Below are 23,000 nucleotides of genomic sequence, written 5' to 3' on the forward strand. Positions count from 1 at the left end.
CCTTGAGCATGGCATCGTCTTCACAGCAAAGCCTGTCCTTGGAAAGGAAGTAATATCCCAGGCAGCAGCCCGGGGTCAGTGCGGGGAACGCAGCCGTGGCACGGCCCCTGCCCCACGGGCTGCCACTTCCATCCTCTGACACAGACAGGGAAACAGTGACCCTGGAAATCCCAGGTTACATTGCAAATTTGGGGTTATTTAAGGATTTTCACTCTTTCCTGCGAAAAACAGGGAAAAAAAAGACCAAAGAGAAAATGAACAGCTTTAGTAAAGTCATGGCGGAGATACGATCGCAGTGCCAGTCGGTGGACTGGCTGGGATAATAAAGTGCCAGGCTGGCATCTCCAAGCCGAAGTGGAACACGTATGAACCTTCCTGATAAGCATCTTGATAAGGGTTTGAAGGGCCATGATCTAGAATTATTTTCTAGGTGCCATGAAAGATGCCAAAGAGATAAACAGAAGTCTCAGCTTCAGCCTGGAAGGGCTGGAAGTCAGCAAAAAGTAGCCCAGACTGGGAGGTGGCACAGGGCTCCTGGATGCTGAATTCGAAGCCTTCGAGGATCTGTATTGCTCTAACACAACTTAGGAATATCTGTTTTCCAAATTCTAGCCGACCAAATCAAAGCATCTGCAATCATGAGAGTCACAGACCTTTAGTCATGCCTGTAAGAACTGTGAGTTGAGTGTGAAACAATGAGATAAACCACAGACACCAGGTTTTTCCTACTTTGCTTTCTGGTTTCTTAGACTCCGGGGTGCCTTTTTTTTATTTAACATATTTAACTTGCCTCCGTCGCCAATCTAGAGAATTCAAAAGTGAAGGTGAGAGCTGAATTGCTGGGGTTGTCAGAGAAGGGGCGAGTTTCACAAAACCTTTGGGTAAGGCAGCAGAGTCAGTTGCAATATTACAGGATCAGTGAGCGGGAGGGAAAAGCAGCACCAGCACGGAGCTGCCGCTGCGGGACTGGTGTTCCTGGGGGCTGCCCTGCTTCGGCGCAGACTTCCACCCCGGCGTCGCCGGAGAGCTGGGGGCTCGCCAGTAAAACATGGTGCAATTCGGATGGATAACTCCACCGTGGGCATGCGAACCAGGCTCGTGTAAGGAGAGTGCCCGTGCCCAACCTGCCCTCCCAGCTAGCGGGTCACCTGCCTGGCGCTGAGGCATGGGGCTTCTCGGGAGCGCTGCCCCGCGGCTCCGAGCACCCCGATGTCAGAAAGGTATGAGCTGCCTCCTGCCACTGTCTCTCGCTGTGCTGGCTCTTCAGCATCGTTCTCGGTGTGTTATTTGGCCGTGCTTATCAGGTTTTTTAGACAGTGCTGAAGCCAAAACCTCCAGCCTGGTCTCAGAAGCGGACCTGATTCTGGGATTAACCTACAGGCTCAGAAATGAGTCCTGATCCTCAGCCCACGGATGGATTCGGCTTTTTGTAAGGCTTAGGCATGAACTTAGAGACAGCACTAGCTGCCAGCTCCCCGCCGTACCGTGGGCACTCAGCTTGAGAGGACATCGTGGATTCATTTTATTGTTTCTTGTCCCTTCTCTCGCTGTGCAGATTGCTTAAGAGAATGGCACTCCGTGGAGTTTGACCCATAACCCCTGATAATGAAAATAATACACTTCTCACCAGAGCCGCGGGAGACCGGAAGAGTAACTTGGGGCAATTAGTTTAACTTTGACTATAAATATTCCTTCTCGTTCCTTGTGACACCGTTAACGGCTCCGCTGGCAAATCCCGATTCTCTGGCAATATTTAAGCTGCCTGTCAGCTGGCAGAGGCTCGGTGGTGCCCGGCGCAGGGAGCAGAATGAGACCCAGCTGAGCGCAGTAAGTTCCCTTTCGGCGTCTACTCGAGTCGGGGAGCTGCGGCGGACTCAGGGCTTGGGGCTGCTGCTGGGTGGCATCGGAGCCCCGGCGAGCGGTGGTGTCTTTAGGAGGTGGAGGGATCTGGGGATGCTTTAAAAAATCCCATCGAGGAGGCATTTAGAGCGATACGGTCCCGATGGGTTCCTCGAGAGCCACGTGGGCTGCGTCTCCCTGGGACCATTGATAAAGGGCTGGCTTCAGCAGCTTCATTTCAATGCCATGGATGTTCCTTCCTCACAATCTCTGGCGAGGAAAGCGCTGCCGTCCGTGCCAGGAACCGAGGGAGACCGGGCTGTGAGCTGAATGCACAAAACGGGCAAAATTTCCACTGGGCCGTGGCAGAGTTAGGATCTGAAACCCGAGCAACCGAGTCTATGGCATTTTTCCTACTGCCCAGCCTCACCCCCAGCTCTGGGAGCCGCAAGCGGAGCTTTAAGCGGGCACCTGTATTCAGCTCTGGGAATTTTCCCTGGAGTGTATCCCACGTTTCCTTTACTGACGGGCACGACCAGAGCCTGCAGCGCTCTGCCCCAGGTCCGCAGGCATTTCGGGGGGAAAGACACGACGCTGTCCTGCACGGGCAGCCGAATTCCCCGCAAGACTGAGTGCCTGGGGCTTGCAGCACCGGCTGTGCTGCCAGCGCTGCCCGCCTGCCCCCGGGCCCCGGTGCGGGACGTGTCTCGGGGTGAAAAGCAACAACGATCTCCGAGCTGCCAGAGAGCAAGCAGGAGGTGTTGGAGCGGGGTGAGCAGCTTCCCAAGGCCGGCATACCAAACCCTATTTTTCTGTTCTCAGTTAGGGGATAAGCATGCCAGTAAAAACTCAGCGACAGCCAAGATCTGCTGCCTCTTAAAGAGGTAAGATAGTACTGATCTTGCCAGTGCCCTGCATCCTTGCGAGGCAGAAGCTCCCAAGGAATTCAGTGGGATCCAGAAGCTTTATAAGGCACAGAAAAGGCTCTGCCAAGATGCTGCAAGTCCCTGGTCCCCGCTCGGCGCTGTCACCACTGCCACTCAACCAGAATATGGCTCTGTACCATCTCGGGCTCTTGCGCTGGAGGCTGCTGGTGTCTCAGGACACAATCCCCCAGCTGTGGGACCGTATCTGCCACCGGGAAACTGCTTATTTATTGTCTGACCTTTTTGTAAATGCACAAGCCCGGCAGCGCTGCGCCAGGCAGAGCCCGCGCGTGGGACCGGCGGTAGCGGGGACGCAGGGCAGGGCTCGCCCTCCTGAACGCTGCCCGGCGGGACGAATCGCTGCGCCTCCGTCACCGCGGCACTCGTGACTCCATCCCCTCTCCGCTCGGTTCGCACACCTGGGCGGAACGTTCCCGGCGGTGCCACCAGTGCCACCGGTGCACCAGAGCAGCCGGTTGCCCTTCAGGCCCCGGGTGAGTTAAGGGAAGGTTCCGGCTGCGGTTGGACACATCGGCAAAGGGGTGAAGCCGTCGGAGGTCGGGGAACACGCGACCGGTGGTGTCGGTCAGGGCTTCGCCGCGCACTGGATGTTCAGAGGAAGAACTTGTTCGACCGCTTGTTGTCCGAGCATCCACGCCAGGAGCCCCGGGCTGGTGCGGGCCACCCTTCGCCCCACCTTCTGCGGCTTTTCGGCGAGGGGGAGCTGATAAGTGTCGCCTTACAAGTGCAGGAGAGGCTGAAGGACCCAGGGAGCCGCGTAGGCAGGAGGAGGACACGGACCAGCAGACACCCATCCCCGCCGTCCCGGTGCCGCCAGCGCTGGACCCGGAGCTGAGGCCGGGGAGCGCCAGCTGTGCCCCTCTGCGGAGGAACCGTCTGCTCGGCTCAGCGGGGTGAGAGAGACAATCCCGAACGCGCTCCATGGCTGGAGCATGGCAGTGAGGTGCCAGGTCCGGGGACCCCTGTGACCGACAGCGGCCGCGGCCACGCCAGGGCTGGCCGAAGTGGGTCGTGCCCCTGCCCGGCTGCACCGGGGCTGCTGCACCAGGCGAGGGGGGAGGAGGAGCTGCCTTAACTCCAACACCCGACCCACCTCCTCGCGTGGACTTTGTCCTGTCCCTTCTGCCAAGGGTCAGCAGCCTGGCACCACGGGGCACCCCGGAGGGGCCGGGAGGGCCCTTGCAGACGTCCCTCGGTAGTGCCACGTCTCCTCATTGGGCATTTCTGGACAAGAAAACGAGTTTTTATTCCTGCGGGAAGCACAGGAGTGCCTCACTCGCAGGAGATGCCTCTATGGGCTGGTGAGCAGGAGGGAGCCCCGGTTCCGGCAACGGCCCTTCCACTGCGGTGCCGGTCCCACACCGCCGCACCGTCTACCGGCAGTACCGGCTGCTCATCCCCGCTGCGCCAGCTGCTCTGCTCTGGCAGAGGGTACACCCATCCCTCTGCCCAGCGGCACGCTGCCAGCCTCCATTCCTGCCGAGGGAAGCCCGCCGTGCTCAGCAGCAGACCCCAGCGCTCTCGCTGCGGTCAAGAAGGGAAATGCCACCAACCCGCACATCCCAGCGGCTCACCTCAGGCACGTTTCTGGTGGCAGCTTCTCACCACGGCCAGTCCTGCCACACTGGGACCCGCGGGTTGTCATCACCAGCTGTGCCATGTCCCGGTCCTTCCCTCTGGCTATTTCACCTATTTACACCTTCTCTCCGACGTGCCCATTTCTCCACCAGTTAGGCCATTATCCACGGCAGAGGAAATCCGACCCAATCCCAGCTGACCTGCTCGCGGGCAGCATCCACACACCGCGGGGACGGAGTCGGGAACGAAGGCAAACGCCAGAGACGGGCACCGTGGCCACCGCTCCGGCACGCGCAGCGCCGCAGCCACCGAGCCCAGAACCCTCAATTGTTCCAGAAACGCTCAGCACCGCCCCGGTGCTGCCACATCCCCTCCTAACCATGTCGCCCGTTTTTTAACAGATATATGCAGCGAGAGGAAGAAGCCCTCAGCCCACGGCAGGAACCATGTCGACCCCCAGCAGTGCCTCCCCCTCTGTGACCCCCTCCTGGAACGCGTTCCCCCGCACCACGCTGGCCCCCATCGACATCACGATTCTCGTGCTGTACTTCGTGTTCGTCCTGGCGGTTGGGCTGTGGGTAAGCAGATCCCGTTTCAAGCTTTTGTGTGTGCCCTGGTTACACCAAAAACCAGGGCTGTTTGGCCCTCCAATTATTTTACTTTGGCTTGAATCCAGCTGCACTCCTGGATTCAACTGAGCAGGCGGAAAGATGAGAGTTGACAGGTCCTTTTCCTCACTTCAGCCCGGGGAAGTGGCCTCACTGCTCCAGGAGAGAGCTGTTCAGCTCCAGTGTTTGCCAAGGTTTTGAGAACCCTTGAAAGGAAGAGGTCATCTAAGTACAAAGTATTGCTAAGAATAATGTTTTGTTCATCCAGGAAGGAATCGCTGTCCTATAAATCACCTGTGCTTGTCCGCAGTGGTCTCGACAGCGGATTCCGTGAATTAAAAATACCCTTCACATATAAGTAAGGCAGAAGGACATTCTTTTGGCATGGCTTTTGTAACAAAAGCACAATCTGGCTCTCATAAGGCCGAGATGGATAGTTGCTCCCTTCAAACGTGGCGCATAACTCTCACGGTGTTGCATGAAACCACCTGAAACCTCTGAAGAACATGAGTCGATGAGTCACACGCGCAACGCCGAGCGTTTCTCCTGGCTGCGCCTAATAACTGGGGCTGTCCACAGTTCTTGTCCAAAACTGCTTGTCTTCCTCGTGGATCTGGAGTGATTTAGTTTGCTTACCACTGAAAACATTTAATCAGGATGCTGAGATGATAGAAAACGTTGCGCGTGGCTCACAGCATCAGCCAGTCCCCTCCCTCGTCTGCTGCACTCTGGCCCCCCAGGACTTCCCAGCAGCAGCTGTGGGTCCTTCAGGAAACCCTTCGCTTTCCTCTGGTGACAGTACAGAGTCTCCGCTGGGGAAATCGCTCGGTGATGCTCCGAGCAGCAACTGAAACGATCGTGAAACCTGTGTTCTGCTTTTCTGCCTCCCCAGTCCACGTGGAAGACGCAGCGCAGCACTGTAAAAGGCTACTTTCTCGCTGGAGGACAGATGGTTTGGTGGCCTGTAAGTATCTTTATCCTCACACTGCTTGTGTCCCCAGGCTACAGCAAGACTGAAAAGCACTTTTGTCCAAGCAGAACTTATCTCTCCAAACAGAAAAAAAAAAAATAAATAAAAGAGCCTTCCGTGTTTTGCAAAGACCCAGTTGTAACAGTGGGGTTTTTGTTTCCATATTCAAGCCTGGGGAAGCGGAGCTGCTCATGGGCCCCGAGAGAGCCAGAGCCAGCCCGCCGGCTCGCAAAGCCTGCCTGGTTCTGCATGCTTTGACCTGGAGATTGCCAGAATTAACTGGTGGTCCCCACCGCGGGCACAGCTTTACACCAAGCCAGTCTCCCAGGTGGGATCTTTCACTTGGGCTGGGCTGGTGAGTCAGTGTGTACTAATATAAGAACCTGATGACCTGACATTTCTCCTTGTTACCTCCACCTTCTGCTCCTCTGCGAGAGACTAGACACTGGTCTGGAGGCAGGATGGTCCTAAACATGCCCACAAGTGAGTGATAGGCAGCGAAAGATGGAAGAAGCTGGAGAGAGGTTCCGGAGCCACTGAACATGTAGGCAAAAGAAGGTGGCAGAGGGTGACAAGGATTTCATGTCCTCCATAGTCATGAGTAGGGGAACAGCATCACTGTGCAAGCTCTGCGGTGGGAATCCACACTATCCACTGGAGCACCAACTTACCCTGTTCACACCTTTGTCCATCACCAGGCTGAGACCAACACCTTGTGTCAGGGCTGGGTCCAATTCTCTGTCTTTCTCCAGGTGGGTGCATCCCTGTTTGCCAGCAACATTGGAAGCGGCCACTTCATTGGCCTGGCTGGGTCAGGAGCCGCCTCGGGAATCGCCGTAACAGCCTACGAGTGGAACGTGAGTGTGGCGGCCATCTCCGTGCTGGTCAGGGCAACCCCAATACCAAGTCGCCACACAAGGGTGGAGGTCTGGCAGCTCCGAAGGCTCAGGCTCCCGCTGCGTGAGCTAGAAGTCACCACTGGCTGCTGAGGGGTTGAAGCCTTTGAGGGATAACCCAGTCCCCGTGTCCCCATTGATCCACCCGAGCGCAGCCCTGACCAGCATCGCTGACCTTCCTTTCCGTTTGCTTTGCAGGGGATGTTTTCTGTTCTGGTGCTGGCCTGGCTCTTCCTTCCAATTTACATAGCTGCAGGAGTAAGTAGATGGGTTGTTGTGTCCATCAATGATCTGTGGGTGTTTAGAGCACCTGTTTGGCTCATGGGCTTAACCATCTCCTGCTGCACCTGTGCTTCGTCCAGAAGGCAGGACATGAGCCAGGGTGCACCTGGCTGCGCCGGTGGCCTGGGCTAAAGGGGACGAGAGCTGCTGCCTGGGAATGGCACTGAGGATTCGGATCTGGGGGCCAGGTCACTCTGCTACCCCTGGCAATGGAGTGGGGTTGCTCCAGCTCCCGAGGAGACGGACAGAGGCTCTCATGTCACAGTTTGTAGTGAGCCTTATGGCAGATGTTATAGCAAAGTCAGTGCCTGCTAAGCTGTTGTGCTGACCTAAGTAGGCGGCTGAGAACCAAACACCAGCACAGTGCGACTGGCAGTGCCCTTCTGGTCTTCTCCCGGTGCAAACCACCCACACCAGCTCTGTGGGAGAGCCCGCCGTGACCCACGGGAGCGCCCGCGTCCCACCTTCTCTGAGGGCACGTCTCTCCTGCAGGTTACCACCATGCCCGAGTACTTGAGGAAACGTTTTGGAGGCAAAAGAATTCCGATCTTCCTGGCGATTCTCTACTTGTTCATCTACATCTTCACTAAAATATCAGTAAGTAGAAAAAAAAAAAAACAACAAACCAGCCTGAATTCAGTTCGCTTTGGAAACGTGCTGGTCAGCGACGCTGAGAAATGCAGCCCCCTGTATTAGCAGAAAAGGGTGTGCTGAGGCAGGTAGACTATAGCTGTTTGGAGAACCTACACAAAAAGAACAACTTCTTTTTTTGCCCATGAAGCACCTGAATGCTTGCTGCAGTAGGACGGAAAGCGAGGTGCCCATGTTCACCGAGCTGTGAGCACGGATGTATTGGTTGATACATTCTGTGCGTCCGGCAGCTCACCCGGTCCCTTCCCTTCGCGCATTTATTGCCTGCACGGATGACGAACACTGTCGGAGTCCCCAACACAAGAAGGACATGGAGCTACTGGAACGAGTCCAGAGGAGGCCACGGAGATGATCCGAGGGCTGGAGCACCTCTGCTATGGAGACAGGCTGAGAGAGTTGGGGCTGTTCAGCCTGGAGAAGAGAAGGCTCTGGGGAGACCTTCTAGAAGCCTTCCAGTGCCTAAAGGGCCTACAGGAAAGCTGGAGAGGGACTTTGGTCAAGGGCGTGTAGTGATAGGACAAGGGGCAATGGATTTAAACTGAAAGAGGGGAGATATAGGTTAGATATAAGAAAGAAATTCTTTACATTGAGGGTGGTGAGGCTCTGGACCAGGTTGCCCAGAGAAGCTGTGGCTGCCCCATGCCTGGAAGTGTTCAAGGCCAGGTTGGATGGGGCTTTGGGCAACCTGGTGTAGTGGAGGGTGTCCCTGCCCATGGCAGGGGGGTTGGAACTGGATGATCTTTGAGGTCCCTTCCAACCCAAACCCTTCTGTGATTCTATGACTCTACGAATGAGAACGTGGGAGCTGGTCCCTGTTTCGGCGACAGTTTGGTGCTTTATTGCACCTGTGTGACGTAGTGCCTCGAGCAAACACCCGCCCCGACCCTTGTGCAACACCCCACCAGCTGCCGGTTCACCGCGGTGCTGCGGCCGTCTGCGAAACCAGCCGAGTCCCGGCCGCGGTTTCTCCGGTCCGTTTGGGGCCGAGGTGGGATGCGCCGTCTGCCGCACGCCTGCCCGTGTGCCCGCTGCAGCAGGGGCTCATCGCGGGGTTCGGGTGGCACCGAGGAGATTGGGGATCTCCTCTAGAAACCCTCTGGGAATACGATTCCTGTACTCAGGATGCTTTTCTGTGCGCCTGTCGTTCCGTGGTCGCGGTTCGCCTCTCCTAAAGCTCTCCTCGAATGCAGCGCTGTCACGTAGCTGTGGAGCAAGTTGGGCAGGGCTGGTCCCAGCCCTGGGACACTCGTCCTGATTATCTCGCCGTCACCGTGTCGGCAGGGAGGAATTCGTGTTACAGCAAACGGGTGCTGGGGCTGGCGGCAGAGCAGGGCGCCCGGGCAGGTTTGCACCATGTGCCCCCCGGCCAGCACAGTGCTCCCCCCGCAGCTCGCTGGTCTCTGGGCAAGAGATCAGCTCACCCCACCCAAACACCCTTTTTCCAGAGCGCTGTGCGTGCTCCCCCTCTCTCGGGACAGCTCCATCATCACCCTCCCTGGCCCCCCACCATGACCAGTAAGAATAAACTGTCTAAACGCTGAGCTGAGCCTGGTCCTGGCGCAGCGGAGGCAGAAGCTGGGGCTGCAGAGGGATGTGCCACGCGCAGGAGAGGCTGTGGGGAGCTGGGGAGTCACGAGCAGTTACAAACCAGACTGGTCCCACTAAAGGAGGCGGCTTGGTCAGCTAAACATTCACAGTCCCTGGCACTGCCAGCTTAGAGGGGCTCGATAACATCACCACCGCTCTGTGATAATGGTCCTTTTCCTCTAGGTCGATATGTACGCTGGGGCCCTCTTCATCCAGCAAGCCTTACAATGGGACCTCTACATCGCCGTGGCCGGCTTGCTGGCAATCACCGCCGTTTACACGGTTGCGGGTACGTGGCCGAGTTTCGGATGGTGGCACAGCTCCTGCTCCGCGAGCAGGAGTCCTGCGTTTCCCAGACAAGCTGGTTTGCCACGAGTATGGATAATGGGGGGGGAGCAATTGACAACTCATCTGTTAAGAACAAATTACCAGGTGAGAGTAGATGAACACCCCTTGTAAGGCCACCCCAGACCTGGATGCATGTCAGTTCTGCTTTAAGGAGCAGCTCTGCTCCAGGCATTTGCACCACGCATTTTTCCTCGGGGCTTTTTGGAGGTACGAGTGATTGACAGCACTATCCAGCCCGTTGTTCCGTAAATCTCGGGTGCCCTTTCAGGGCTTATGAGTGGCCAAATGGAAAAAAGCCATGCACGGGGCAAGCAGCAAATCCCAACCAAGTGAAGGCTGCTCCTTTCCCACTGCTCACCCCGACTGATGTTGCTCGTAAAGATCCTCCCCCCTTTTTTTCTTTTTCTTTTCCTTCTTATTCAGCTTGGGCTTTGTTTTGGAGCTTTTCCATGTGTTTCCCGTAGAAGTACTCATACTGGACTTGGGCATTTTAGTGACAAAACGGTGACTCATTATGATTGGAACACGAGAAATTTCAGCCAAAGTGCCATGCTGGGCACGGAGCTCGGCTTACGGTGCTTGTCAGAAACTTCTGCAAATGTGAGATGCCACCACAGCACAAACCCTCAGTTTGCTGCTTCTCTGCCCCCTCAGGTGGCCTGGCCGCGGTCATATACACCGACGCTCTGCAAACCCTCATCATGCTGATCGGGGCTGTGATTCTCATGATCTTCAGTGAGTGTTTTCTCCGGGGTTTTATTACTGAAACTATGACAGAGGCTTTATCAAGGGCTGCAAACGAGCTGGATCATCAAACTGACGATACTGAACATCAGTAGATGTTCCGGGAGCTGCTTTCTATGTATTTTCCTGTTGGAATAGATGCTTATGCAAATAATCTTATAGTAGTTCTTTATGGGGTAAAAATGCATGAGCACTCCCCAAAAAAGCTCTAAAGAATACGTTCTGCAGCAGTAGGACAGACGGACAAACCTTCTCCAGCCAGCAGTTCTGGCGTTACGCTATCCCCCAGCCCAACGTCCCACCCAAGAGCTTCTGATTTTAAAGAATCCTTGGGGGTGGGGGGGGGGGGGGGTCACCCACAGCAAACTACAGACTGGAAACCAGAGCGGGGACGCGGGAAGACGTGGTAACTGCTTCTCATGGCCTATTTTAGGCTTTGTTGAAATTGGCGGTCTCGAAGGTTTGCGGACGAAATACTTCGATGCCATTCCCAGCACTCGCAACGAAAACACGAGCTGCGGCTTGCCAAGAGAAGATGCTTTCCATGTTTTCCGAGACCCTGTGAACTCCGACCTTCCCTGGCCGGGAGTTTTGGTGGGAATGACCGTCCCGTCCCTGTGGTACTGGTGCACAGACCAGGTGGGTTACTGGTTATTTCTTTGTTGGTTTCAGGAACGTGTTTGTTACTGGTTGTTTGAATCTGACTACAGACCGAAGGTTTGCCATATAGCCTGGACTGGTTTACTCTTTGTGATGGGAATTCAGTAAAATCTGGTGGTTTCACTCATAAAGCTGCAACACTGAATACAACTAAATTCTGGGAATCGTGTCAATGTAAAAAAGGGGTGAGAAAGTGTGCGTGAGTTCAGCCCAGTCTACAAAGACGGCTTTTGTTTGTGTTTGGTTTTTTAAACTTAAGCCTTTCACTTCTTGTGAACCGCCTGTGAACTCACTCCTTGCCCTTCCCAGGGCTCTGACCCCTGTCCCTCCCAGTGACAACATCGGAGGCAGCAAGACTGGAGTCCTAAGCATCCTCCTGACGCTCCTCTAGCATTCTTACTGAAGTGATTCCACTTGTGTCAGACTCTGTCCTGCTTTGACAGCAGGGCTGCTGAACTGGCCAGATTTAGCCATTGGGTTAAAGCCCCCAACAAAAGAAAATAAAATCCTAAGCCTGATCAGATAAGCAGCAGGTGATGCAGCACAGGGTGCCACAGAAGCAGGGCTCGGATCCGGTGACACAAGCGGTGCCTTTCCAGTCTACGATTCTGTAGGGCACTCAGGAGCTGAAGCAAGAATTATAACACTGTGGCCAAACCAGTGTTCGCCCTTCTAAGATTTCAATAGTTTCGAGGAGAACAAAGTGTAGGCCTGAAGGCAACGGGTGCCACATCACCTACAGCCAGCTCCTCTCTGCTGGCAGCAGGGCAAACACATTTCTTAATTTCTAGGTCATCGTTCAGAGGTCCCTTGCTGCTAAAAACCTCTCTCATGCCAAAGGAGGCTCCTTGATGACCTCCTACTTGAAAACTTTGTCTCTCTTTGTAATGGTAATGCCGGGCATGATCAGCCGGATTCTCTTCCCAGGTAAGTGCTGAAGGAGAGATCTGCTCCCTCCATTTATCGTTGCTGGTTGTGCCTACTCTACAGAGCTGGAGCAGCCTTTACCGAGTAAGTTAAAAGGTTGCAATGCATCAAACGCCCAAAGTATGAAGAAATTTGCTTCCCCTTCTAAGCAGCAGAACGCACCCCCTCCTGCAGCAGACCCCAGACCCCCATTTCACGCCGCGCCGCTCTGCGTGCTAGAGCAGTTGGCCGTCGCCCGCTGGCGGGACGGTGGTGCTGACCTGTTCTGCGCCCGCTGCCTGCAGCCGCTCCGCGCTTCCATCACCTGCACCCAACATTCCACTCCTCCCACTAGTGAAGGTTGAGGCCCTCGGAGAAATCCCAGCATACCCCCATGAATGCTGTAAACAGCTTAAGGGGGTGGGAAGGTGTGGAGGTGGCTGTCGGTGAGGAGCCGTGCCAGAGGGGGACGGACAGCCTTAGTCCTCCGGGCAGCAACATTCCTAGAGAAGAACTAGACATGTGGGACAGGTCAACTACCTATACTGGTAGTTGTCTTCTGCACAGAAGGAAAAAAAAAAGGGAAAACAGGGAAGCCTAGTGCTGCCCTTACCTCACCACGTTGGGAGAGTCCTGTGTTACTTGCTGGAAGCTTTCCAAGCTTTTCAATATCCAGTATTTCACTTAGGAAGCAGTTTACAACATTCAGTACACCAGCTTGTTTAGATAGACGGGTTTATTGTGACTATGCAGCACTGCCTCTCACTCCCCACTGCTTCTTTTAGATCTGGTGGCTTGTGCGGATACGGAAATTTGCCGACAAATCTGTGGCAACCCATCTGGCTGTTCTGATATCGCTTACCCGAAGCTGGTCATAGAGCTTCTGCCTGTAGGTAAGGAGGCTGGTAACGGTGCTGGCACTGATGGGTACGCAGCAGCCAAAAGGTGTCTGTGGGAAAAGTTCAGAGAGGAAAACACCCTGCAACTCTGATTTCAGTGGGGTTCATGATGGGCTTGGTGAGACAGTGGCAGGGGACAGCACGCAACGAGAGAGATGGGTATCCAGTACCCAGAGGTCTAAACCAGTCAAATTTGGGTAAGAGATAAAGAGCAGACGCTTAACACTGAGAATCTACCGTGAACTCCTCCCTACCACTGGCCATTTTAAAATTGTGGCTAAAAACAGTTTTAAAAGTCTGTCCTAGTTCAAAGAAGAAGTCGAGGACATCTTTCAGCTGGGGTAATTGGGGATTCCTCAGGGCAGCAGTGCCTCTTCTGTTTCCAGGACTCAGGGGCCTGATGATGGCAGTGATGATAGCAGCTCTCATGTCCTCCCTGACTTCCATCTTCAATAGTGCCAGCACCATTTTCACCATGGACCTCTGGAAACACTTCCGTCCTCGTTGCTCCGAGTGGGAACTCATGATCGTTGGCAGGTACGGAGAACTAGGATGTGTGTGTTATGTCAGAGCCCGAGCGTCTGGGCACACCGCGCGGCCTCCTGCCCCCGGGCAGCCTCTTCATCCCGCACAGGTTTGTTGGAGGACCAGAGTGGTGGTTACCAGGGACCTGAGGAGGAGTCTGGCAAGCTGAGTGATTGGGAAGGAACGGTCTGAACTCACAGCAACGGCACCTTTTTCTTGCACAGGGTCTTTGTGCTGCTGCTCACGGTGATCTCGATCCTGTGGATCCCGCTGGTGCAGGCTGGCCAGGGAGGGCAGCTCTTCACCTACATCCAGTCCATCAGCTCCTACCTGCAGCCCCCCGTGGCAGTGGTGTTCATACTGGGCTGCTTCTGGAAAAGAGCAAACGAGAAGGTAAGGACTCTGCCGTGCTCAGCACACTCACCCCGTAGGAGTCTCGTGGTTCAACCCACCCACCGCCCCAGGCTGCAGGTCTGGCAGTGCTTGGGAGGGCAGGTCCAGCCAGAGCCCTGCACAGCCCAAGCAACCCTCACCGATACGGGAGGGAGCAATTCCTGCTGTTTTTCAAAGACTCCACTGGCATTTCAGGGGGAGAGAGGTGACTCCATCCTGCCGTTGCAGGGTGTCCCTCACAAATCTTGGAGCCTATTAGGGGCTTATTAGCCACTAGCTTGTTTATTACATGGATTTGTTTTATCTGCATCGGGGAGGTACCCAAGGCACAGTGAGCCCAGGCAGTGAAGGAGTCAGACCTAATGGCCTCAGGAGTCCTAAACCTCCAGTTTCTCCACAAAGACTGGTGCTGGATAAAGGGTAAAGTCTTCCCAAACTGGGCTTCAGCTAGGCAGAAAGCAACTGTCAGCCTCCCAGGGTTAAGGCAACCGGTTAGGCTACAAATATCACTCTTAAAAGTATTCAGGCATAAGATGTTATCCTTCCCCTCCGTACCAAAATCAATGACCCACTTGATGCCCCGGAGGAGACGTACCAGGCTACTGTAACAGCACTGGCAGACCTAGAGAGCAAGAGCAGAAAAGGGCAGAGAGGGAAGCCCCCAAAAACAAACAGCAAGGAGAAAGCCTGGCCAGCTCGTAGCCCGAGAACGTGGGTATAGCCCCAGATCCTGGGTGGGTGCATGCTGCTTGCCCCAATAAAGACCACCCTTCCTTTCCTAGGGCGCTTTCTGGGCCCTGGTGATAGGGCTGGTGATGGGCTTCATTCGGATGGTGCTGGACTTCATCTACCCAGAGCCCTACTGCGGCGAGACCGACTCCCGCCCAGGCGTGGTGAAGTACATGCACTATCTCTATTTCTCCATGGTCCTGTCCACGGTCTCCGCGCTCACTGTGCTGGTCGTGAGCCTGCTCACAGAACCCCCCTCGGAGGAAATGGTGCGTCACCCCTTCAGATCTCTTTCGCTATTTGTAAATGGTTTCCAGGATGCCCCACACCACATCCGTGGGAATAACGTGGGGATAAGTAACCTGGAAATGGAAGCTTCCATTCATTCCTTATTTATGGTCACACTTGCAATAACCTGCAACAGCAATCCCTCCTCTGCTCCAGCACCCTGCTGCCATTTAAGATTTTGGTCCCATAAATCCAGAGTCCCACCCTGGAAACTGGCCAACAGTAGATGCTACAAAGTGCTGTTCTCAAGTTCAAACACGTGTGTTTAATCCCTGACAAATTAGCTTTTTCCCCTCTATTTTCCAAGAAATTCCAGCTTCTGGGTCATCTTTATCAACTCTCTTACTAATTTAGCGAGGAAGCATTTTTACTCGCAGAAAAGAGAAATCAAGGGCAGAGAGCACACTTCCTCTGGAACAGGTTTGTGCCAGTTTGACTATTTTTGATAGATACACCGAGGCTACAGAAAAACACTAACGGCAGGAAGGAGAGCCAGAGGGACCTTCAGAAATCACACAGCCAACGCATCCTCTTGCTTCAAGACAAACCTGACACATTTCTGAAAGTCCTGGTGAACTTATTCTTAGAAATGCCCAGAGAGGGAGAATGCCCAGGGGGGTGTGCGATCAACTCGGGAGTCCACCCGCCCTCCCAGTAGCAGTTTTCCCTCATCTCCAACCTGAATCTTTCCAGCTTCATGTTGTGCTCATCCCTTTCTGTCTGCCCTGTCGTTGATATTGAGAACGTTCCTCTTTAACGAGTCTTTTACGTATTTGAGGAAAATTATCCTCTCTCTCACCTGTCTTCTCGTCTCTCAACAACCCCAGTTCTTTGAACCATTCCTCCCCGGCCCCAATTTCTGTTCTTTTTGCTCCCTTCCCTGACCCGCTCTCGGTTTGCACCCAGTGACGGTCCGGTGCAGAAATGTCTCCTCCTCGTAACGGAGAGCGAAGAACGCCGTCCTCCAGCGAGCGTGGCTGTACCAAACCTCGCGTTCCAGCCAGACCTAAACCCAACATGCCGATGGCAGCCACCGCTTCCGTAGTTACCAGCTGAGCACTTGGCTGTTCACCTGCTCCGACAGAGCAGGAGAACAGATTCCGGCCCCTCTAAGTGTTCTCTCTGCAGGCCGCCCTCCCGCTGAGGTAGTCCTTCAAACACCGGTGCAAGCAGTTTTCTTTAACACCGCTCTTCATGCCATCAGATAAGTCGGCTTACCTGGTTCACACGTGGGGATCTACCAGCCAAGACAGACCTAGCAGTCAGCCCTTCCCCTGCCGCGGCAAAAGCAGCGTGTGAAGCTGAGCATCCTGCTCTCCAGCTTGATATAAGCGTTGCTTCTGAAACTAGTTCAGATGATAAGAAATGTAAGTGCTCCGGCGTCGTACGCAGTCACACCTACTCGTAACAACCCTAGGCGTTATGTAAAGCCCTTGAAGACAAGAAACGTTAGAACCACTTCCTCTGGATTTCTGTAACTTCAGGGCATGCTGAAAGGTTTTTACCTGGCAGTGTTACCTAAGCAGCAGTTTAGTTTCTTTTCCATCTCTTGATGGCATTACCTATGCTTGAAATCAAGAAGGAGCTGGATGGGAGACAGAAAGCCATGCCCCTTATCCTGCACTAGAGACCGGTGCTGCTCGCACCTGCTGCAAGGAGAACCGGTTGAAAAAGGGGAGGGTGGAGGAAAACCACAATTATTTTCATGAAATTCCATTTCTGTTTTTCAGTGGTGTTTTGGGATCGACTCTAGCAGCAGGGAGAACCCAGAGCCCTGGGCGGAGTTCTTGACAGATCAGTGAAGGAGGATTTACAGTTTTTAAAAGTTGTACTTGTCGGTATTAGGTACAAACACGCACAGCAACTCACTCTGCGCTCTCCAGCGATGATTATCAGCACTTGGTTTTGCCAGGCTTGGGTCACCGTTTATGGAACTCCGCAGCTTTCGCTGTGTATTCCTTTGATCTGTAAAAAGCTGTTGAAAAGACCAGCACGTTAATGAATTACTGGGCAGCTCTCCCAGCTGCTGGGAAGTCTCAACGTTCGTTGTGCACGAGCTGTCCCAGCATTTAGTGGTGTATGCCCTGACCCACACCAGAGCTGGGAGGATTCAATTTACACGCGTGTGGCGTGGAGTAACCCTAACCCGAGTAGCGCACGCGCTTGCAAGAGGAAGCTGATGGGCACCACGCAGCTACAGCTGAGCTCTTAGGTTTGGTTACTGTTTATTAAATGTTGGGAACAGCAGAACTTGAGCTCAGAGCTCCAGGGAAGAATGAAATTGGTACTACAGCCCCCAGAGATGCTAATCGAAGGGCCTCCTACCCCTCAGCGTAGCTAGTGTCTTCATTTAAAGAACGCTGGCGCGCTTCTGCATCAAAACCCCTTGTGCAGGTCCACACTGATACGTTCCTGAGACGTGTTTAGTTGGTGAGATTTACACCTCACCATCGACTGTCTTTTCAGGTACAACTAATGCCAAAGGGAGCTCGAAGCTGATGGCCGCCGTTCTGTGGCTCTGCGGGATGGAGCGCAAACCCGAAAACGCCGAGAACGTGGCGCCGGCTAAACCCGAGCCGCTTCCCATGGCTTCCCTGGAGGAGAAACCGCTGGTGAAACACGTCCTGAACATCAACTTGCTGTTATGTGTGTGTGCTGGGATCTTCCTCTGGGCCTACTTCGCGTAGCAGTTGGCCGTTCGATTCCAGATGACATCAACTAATTTTAATTGGTGTAAAAAATAATAATTAGCAGAGGGCTAATGTAATTCTTAACGCTTTCTAAATTTTATTTCTTTATTTAAGAAGACAGACCCTCCTCCCTAATCCTTTCCTTATTTCTAACGGGGGCCTGGCTGGGAAAGGTGCCGAGCGCTCGGCACCATCACTGTCAGACCCCGGCCCGCAACAAGATGGGTGTAAAGAGCCAAGGAAGGCAGCTAGGTGGAAGAGGTTGGTTTGATTATTTTAAATATTTAATTATGCTCTTTGTGGTTAGAGCACTGCCTGGAATTCAGGACATCTAGATTCTTTTTCTATTTACGCCTCTACAACCAGCTACAAGCACTGGTTTCCCCTTTGGTTCAGCTGCTCTACCCTGGAGGGCTGAGCGCCCGGAGAAAGGCCATCACCCACTGCCTGTGCTCTGCGGGAGCAGCGAGCCGTGCCACGCTGGCTCAGCCATGCTGCGTCAGCTCAGCCATGCCATGTTGGCTCAGCCGTGCCACGCTGGCTCAGCCATGCCATGTTGGCTCAGCCGTGCCACGCTGGCTCAGCCATGCCATGTTGGCTCAGCCGTGCCACGCTGGCTCAGCCGTGCCACGCTGGCTCAGCCATGCCACGTTGGCTCAGCCATGCCATGTTGGCTCAGCCGTGCCGCAATGGCTCAGACGTGCCATGCTGGGTCAGCCATGCCATGCTGCTCAGCCGTGCCATGCTGGCTCAGCCGTGCCATGCTGCTCAGCCGTGCCATGCTGCTCAGCCGTGCCATGCTGGCTCAGCTGTGCTGCAGTGGCTCAGCCGTGCCACGCTGGGCCAGCTGTGCCACAGTGGCTCAGCCATGCTATGCTGGCTCAGCCGTGCCATGCTGCTCAGCTGTGCCATGCTGCTCAGCCGTGCCATGTTGGCTCAGCCGTGCCACTTCAGCGTCCTCCGTCAGTGCAGCGGGCAGAAGCGCGCGTACAATTAGTGCAATTAGTGCTCACGGGCTGCTGCCACTTCCGTTCGTGCCGAGTTAACGAACCCGCCCGCAGTGCCAAGGCAGCGGGGCCGCCCGCGAGCCGACACCGACCACCGGCAGCGCCCACCGGCAGCGCCCGGCGTGGGAACCGCCCCACAACTGGCACCGGGACACCCGGAGCACCCGCACCGGCCCGAACGCGGCAGGTGCCGCCGGGGCCGCGGGCACCCCCCGCCTCCCGGGGCTCACCGGGCACCCCGCAGCCGTCCTGCCCGCACGGCCGCGCGCCCAACGCCCATCACCGGAGACCGGTCCGCGTCCCCGGGGCTGCGCAGCCGCGGCCAAACGCATCGAAGAGCGGGAGCCGCTCCGGGCCGCGGGTCCGTGCCCTCGGTTCGGGCCATGGCGGAGGCGCCCGCGGCGCCGGAGCGGCGGAGCCTGCTGGCCGTGCGGCGGGAGCGGCTGCGCCGCGCCGCGCAGGTGGGGGACGGCGGGGCCGGGGCTGGGGCTGCCCGGCGAGGGCCGGGCGGTGCGAGGCTCCGCTCCGCTCCTCCCGCTCCTCTCTCCTCCCGCAGAGCCGGTTCCCGCTGCACAGGCTGCTGGTGGTGGCCCGGCGCGGCGAGGCGGCGGCGGCGGTGGCGGTGGCAGGTGGGTGCCGCGGGCGGAGGGACGCGCAGCCCCCCGCAAAGCCGCGGGGGCGGCCGAGGAGGATGAGGAGGGGGCTGCGCCCGGCGGGACCCGCCGGGTTTGGGGAAGGCCGCCCTGCACGGTCATCGTCATAAAACACAGCCGGTAGTGATGGTTGTAGCAAATATCACCTACAACAGGTCGCGGCGGCGCGTGCACGGAGAAACGTAACGGGCAGCGTGGGGCAGTGGTACAGACGAGCCCACAAACTAAGAAAATACTGTTTTGTTAAACCACATAAAGAGAATTGTCACCTGGGAATCCTCCCTAAGCAAATAAAACAACTATGAGAAACTCTAAGGGGGAGAGAGACGTCAAAAATAAAGCCTGACACGGTTTTTGCAACCAACTTTAAGTGTGACCCTCTCAGGCCGCTGATGTGCACCGAGTGTTCTGTCTGATGGGATGGTACGTTACGGCCATCGGCTTTATCAGCTGGTGCCAAGGTCCTGCAGAGGTAGGGGGTCACCTGCACGCACAACGCTTCTGAAGTGCTCTACAGCAACAAAATGTAGCTACATCTTCAGAGCAAACAAATGCTAGTAGGAATTTTAGACTACTGAAACATTGCAGGTTTTGGTGCAGCTTTAGGAGCTGGAGTGAATCGCAGTGGTACATGTTTCAGGAGGAGATTCCCATGGCAGCAGCACTTTGCTGTTTCTTGTGAGCAATAAAAGCATCATCTGTGAACGTGCTCTCTGTGGCAGCAGAGAGCAGAACACAGAACAGACCACACAACACTGACTTTACAAGGGCATGTAGTGATAGGACACAGGGAAATGGCTTTAAACTGAAAGAGGGGAGATTTCTATGAGATCTAAGGAAGAAATTTTTCACTCTGAGGGTGGTGAGGCACTGGAACAGGTCACCCGGAGAAGCTGTGGCTGCCCCATCCCTGGCAGTGTTCAAGGCCAGGTTGGATGGGGCTTTGGGCAACCTGGTGTAGAGGAGGGTGTCCCTGTCCATGGCAGGAGGGTTGGAACTGGATGATCTTTGAGGTCCCTTCCAACCCAAACCATCCTGTGATTCTATGACTTGCAGCAACTATCGCTATAAGCCATCTAACAAACTGCCAGTTTTTCTTTTGGAACAAGGTTATCACAGAAGGTTGTTTGAAAATGCGTTACAAGACCACTCGAGAGAACAAGTCTCGGGGCTGCTACTTCTCTCCCCCAGCTATATTTGTCATGTAGTAGAGGTAAGTTACATAAATTCCTGGTGGGATCAAGTAACCTCGATTTCGTCGTTGTACAAATTTGGCTTTTAAGATGGAGCTCACTGCAAACGTGTAACCATCTCTTACTCCATACATAGGCTTAAAGACGCGAATAATGCCGCGGGGGGTGCCACAGCCCCACGCTGGGATTCGCCCCACTGATGCTTCAGATCACTGCCCCAGAACGTTGTTCTGACAGTCAAGATGACATGTTCTGTCAGGCGTAACAGGAACAACGTGCGTTGTCCTCGGCGCCTGTGACTCAAAGGGAAAGCCCATGCAGGGCAGCTGATGAATTATTTTTATATTCAGAAATCAGATTGTAGTATGGGATTATGTAAAAACTCTACCCTTTCCTCTGCAGTCTTGCAGTAGCACAATCCATCTCTTCATCCAAGATTTAGCTTCTCTCCAAAATCAAGGTCATAGGTAAGTGTTTTGTATCACTCAGACAAAACAAAGTTTTAGCCAAAGTGGTAGAACACTTCCTTAAGGTTCAGCTGAAATTAGGTACGATGGTATCGACCTTTCATTCTCCCACCGAGTACCTGTTGACCACAGAGGAGCTGACGTTTGCCAGCTAACATGGCACATCTTTTCTGGATGCGGACAGCAGGCTCTTGCCCACCCTCTGAGTTGGAATCGTCTTCAAGACACGAAGACTTCAACTGTCAACAGCCTTCACAGGTTTCAGAAAATAGGAAAATTCCTTCCTTAGAAATCGGCTGTTATCGCTTCTGTACCCTGCTTTATAAACATCTGTAGATGCACTGGAATTCCAAAAATTATTAGTCACTGCCTTCCAGCCTACTCTTTGCCCTTTCAGCACCACCAGCCAGTCCCACAGTTCAGGCAGTCTTTGTCTTCAGCTGAACCTGGGTGTTGTCAGGGGCCCCATATCAATTCACTGAAATCCAAGTTCATGACAGCTGCATTTTCCTTGCTGTGAAGGGAATTCCCGTCAAACAAGCCACCATCCCACTCCTGCATTTGCTTATTAAATCCCTACTGCTCTTTTGGTTGTTTCTTACCCAACCAGCCTGCTCAAGACCCTTGCACAGTACCTCAGAGTACGGTTAGAAAAGGTTTTTTCTCCTGGCTGGGGTGGGAGGGCTGCACCGTGCCGTACACGTACAATCCTCCAGCACAGCTCTAGGAACGCAAACAACAACTCGCTTAGTTTGTGAAACCTGACTGCCCGATAAAACTCCTTGCTGTACTTCAGGATAGAATTCACTCTCTTTCCACACAGTGCTTTACTCCAGGAAATTAAAGTTTTAGTGGTGGCACACAACATCCCCACCAGACTGTTCCCAGACTGGTACGTGGCAGCAGCAGCGTCTCCCGTGACGTGCCCGCAGGGCTCGACGCGATCACGGTCTACGGCAGAGGTGGTCACAGAGTGCCTCACCCTCCTACTCCGGGCAGCAGCCTCTATTCGGAGTTTTGAGGTAACCTTCAAACAACAGGGCTGGACGAAATTCACCTGGCTTGCCCCCAAAATCCCCCCAGTGAGCAGCTGCACTTGTCCTTCAAGCAGCGTTTACACCTGCGAGGATTCTAGAAGCACCATTAAAGCATTACACAGCCTCATTGTATTGCGGCTTGCTTTCTAGACCTCTGTGGGGTTCCTTTGTGCAGCCACTTGATGGAACTCATCGATGGCACCAACGTAGCTTAAAGCCAGGTGAAAGTCTGGAAACCGATACCCAACATCGCCTCCTGCCCCTGCCTCTTGGGAACGGAGGATGCAGTTGGGTTTGGTAAATAAGGGAGTAACTCTAGCCCTGAGGTTTTGGGCCAATTTCTTGCACAGCCCCGTGCTCTCACTGTAACTGCACTGAAATATGCTGTTTATTATCAAGGATGACAGTGAGGACACACATGAGACTGTACACGCTCTTGCACCTGAGCTGCTGATCCCGGCAGAGATGATTAACTGTTTGTATAATGCTGAAGAATGTGCAAGTCCAGAAGATTTTTTGAGAATTTATTCAAGTCCTTCACAGCCTGCCCTGGATTCAGGTACGCTGCACACAGTTTGAGAGATGAACACCAAATTTAGTAACAGAACTAGAACTGTTTGGCTCCTAACGCTGCAAATGGAGTTCCAGGAGTTTGTTGCAGTGCTGGTGTAGTGACAGAGGAAGGCAGGTCTGCCCCCACTGACCGGGGTCATCCTCCCTCTGAAGAGATGTCTGACCAGCAAGCAACTGGGCAGCCACTGGGATTTCAAACTGGAGCATCGAGAGGACAGCAGCTATAATAAACCAATGTGTCTTGTGTCAAGGCCTTTATGAAATGCAGTTTTTATTTGGTAGTCAAGCCTGAGGTCTAGTTGAATAACTTCAATAACATGTATTATGGAGTATTAAGGAATTTACAGGTTAAATAAATTAATTCGACTAGTTACGGGAATGTTACCTTGATTGACTGGTTTCTTCTCCCTCCCTCTCGTTTGCAGAAACTGTATGGCCTGTTCCCTCTCATTTCTCTGCATGATACAGCCTACATCCAGTGTTCTCTTTGCAGCTGGACTCATTTGTGTTTCACATGAAGCTACACATTA

At 54.2% G+C, this 23,000-nt stretch overlaps 2 protein-coding genes across 2 annotated transcripts; both read left to right on the forward strand.

Annotated features, from left to right (window-relative positions):
- Window positions 1-4,810: 4,810 nt before the first annotated feature.
- Window positions 4,811-17,537, forward strand: SLC5A11 (solute carrier family 5 member 11). Its single transcript, XM_009986123.2, has 15 exons — window positions 4,811-4,942; window positions 5,865-5,936; window positions 6,695-6,799; window positions 7,037-7,096; window positions 7,613-7,717; window positions 9,542-9,647; window positions 10,361-10,441; window positions 10,884-11,089; window positions 11,902-12,037; window positions 12,802-12,909; window positions 13,302-13,452; window positions 13,665-13,833; window positions 14,616-14,831; window positions 16,055-16,217; window positions 17,317-17,537. Exons 1-15 carry the CDS (start codon window positions 4,811-4,813, stop codon window positions 17,535-17,537), a joined length of 2,031 nt encoding a protein of 676 aa, XP_009984425.2.
- A 1,393-nt stretch (window positions 17,538-18,930) lies between these two features.
- TEX47 (testis expressed 47) lies at window positions 18,931-22,933 on the forward strand. Its single transcript, XM_086622501.1, has 7 exons — window positions 18,931-19,008; window positions 19,104-19,176; window positions 20,310-20,413; window positions 20,796-20,860; window positions 21,684-21,882; window positions 22,297-22,456; window positions 22,896-22,933. The coding sequence occupies exons 1-7, from the start codon at window positions 18,931-18,933 to the stop codon at window positions 22,931-22,933; spliced, it is 717 nt and encodes a 238-aa protein (XP_086478627.1).
- Window positions 22,934-23,000: the final 67 nt, after the last annotated feature.

The sequence above is a fragment of the Tauraco erythrolophus genome, chromosome 17 (genome assembly GCF_009769465.1).
Source record: "Tauraco erythrolophus isolate bTauEry1 chromosome 17, bTauEry1.pri, whole genome shotgun sequence".
Classification (NCBI taxonomy): domain Eukaryota; kingdom Metazoa; phylum Chordata; class Aves; order Musophagiformes; family Musophagidae; genus Tauraco; species Tauraco erythrolophus.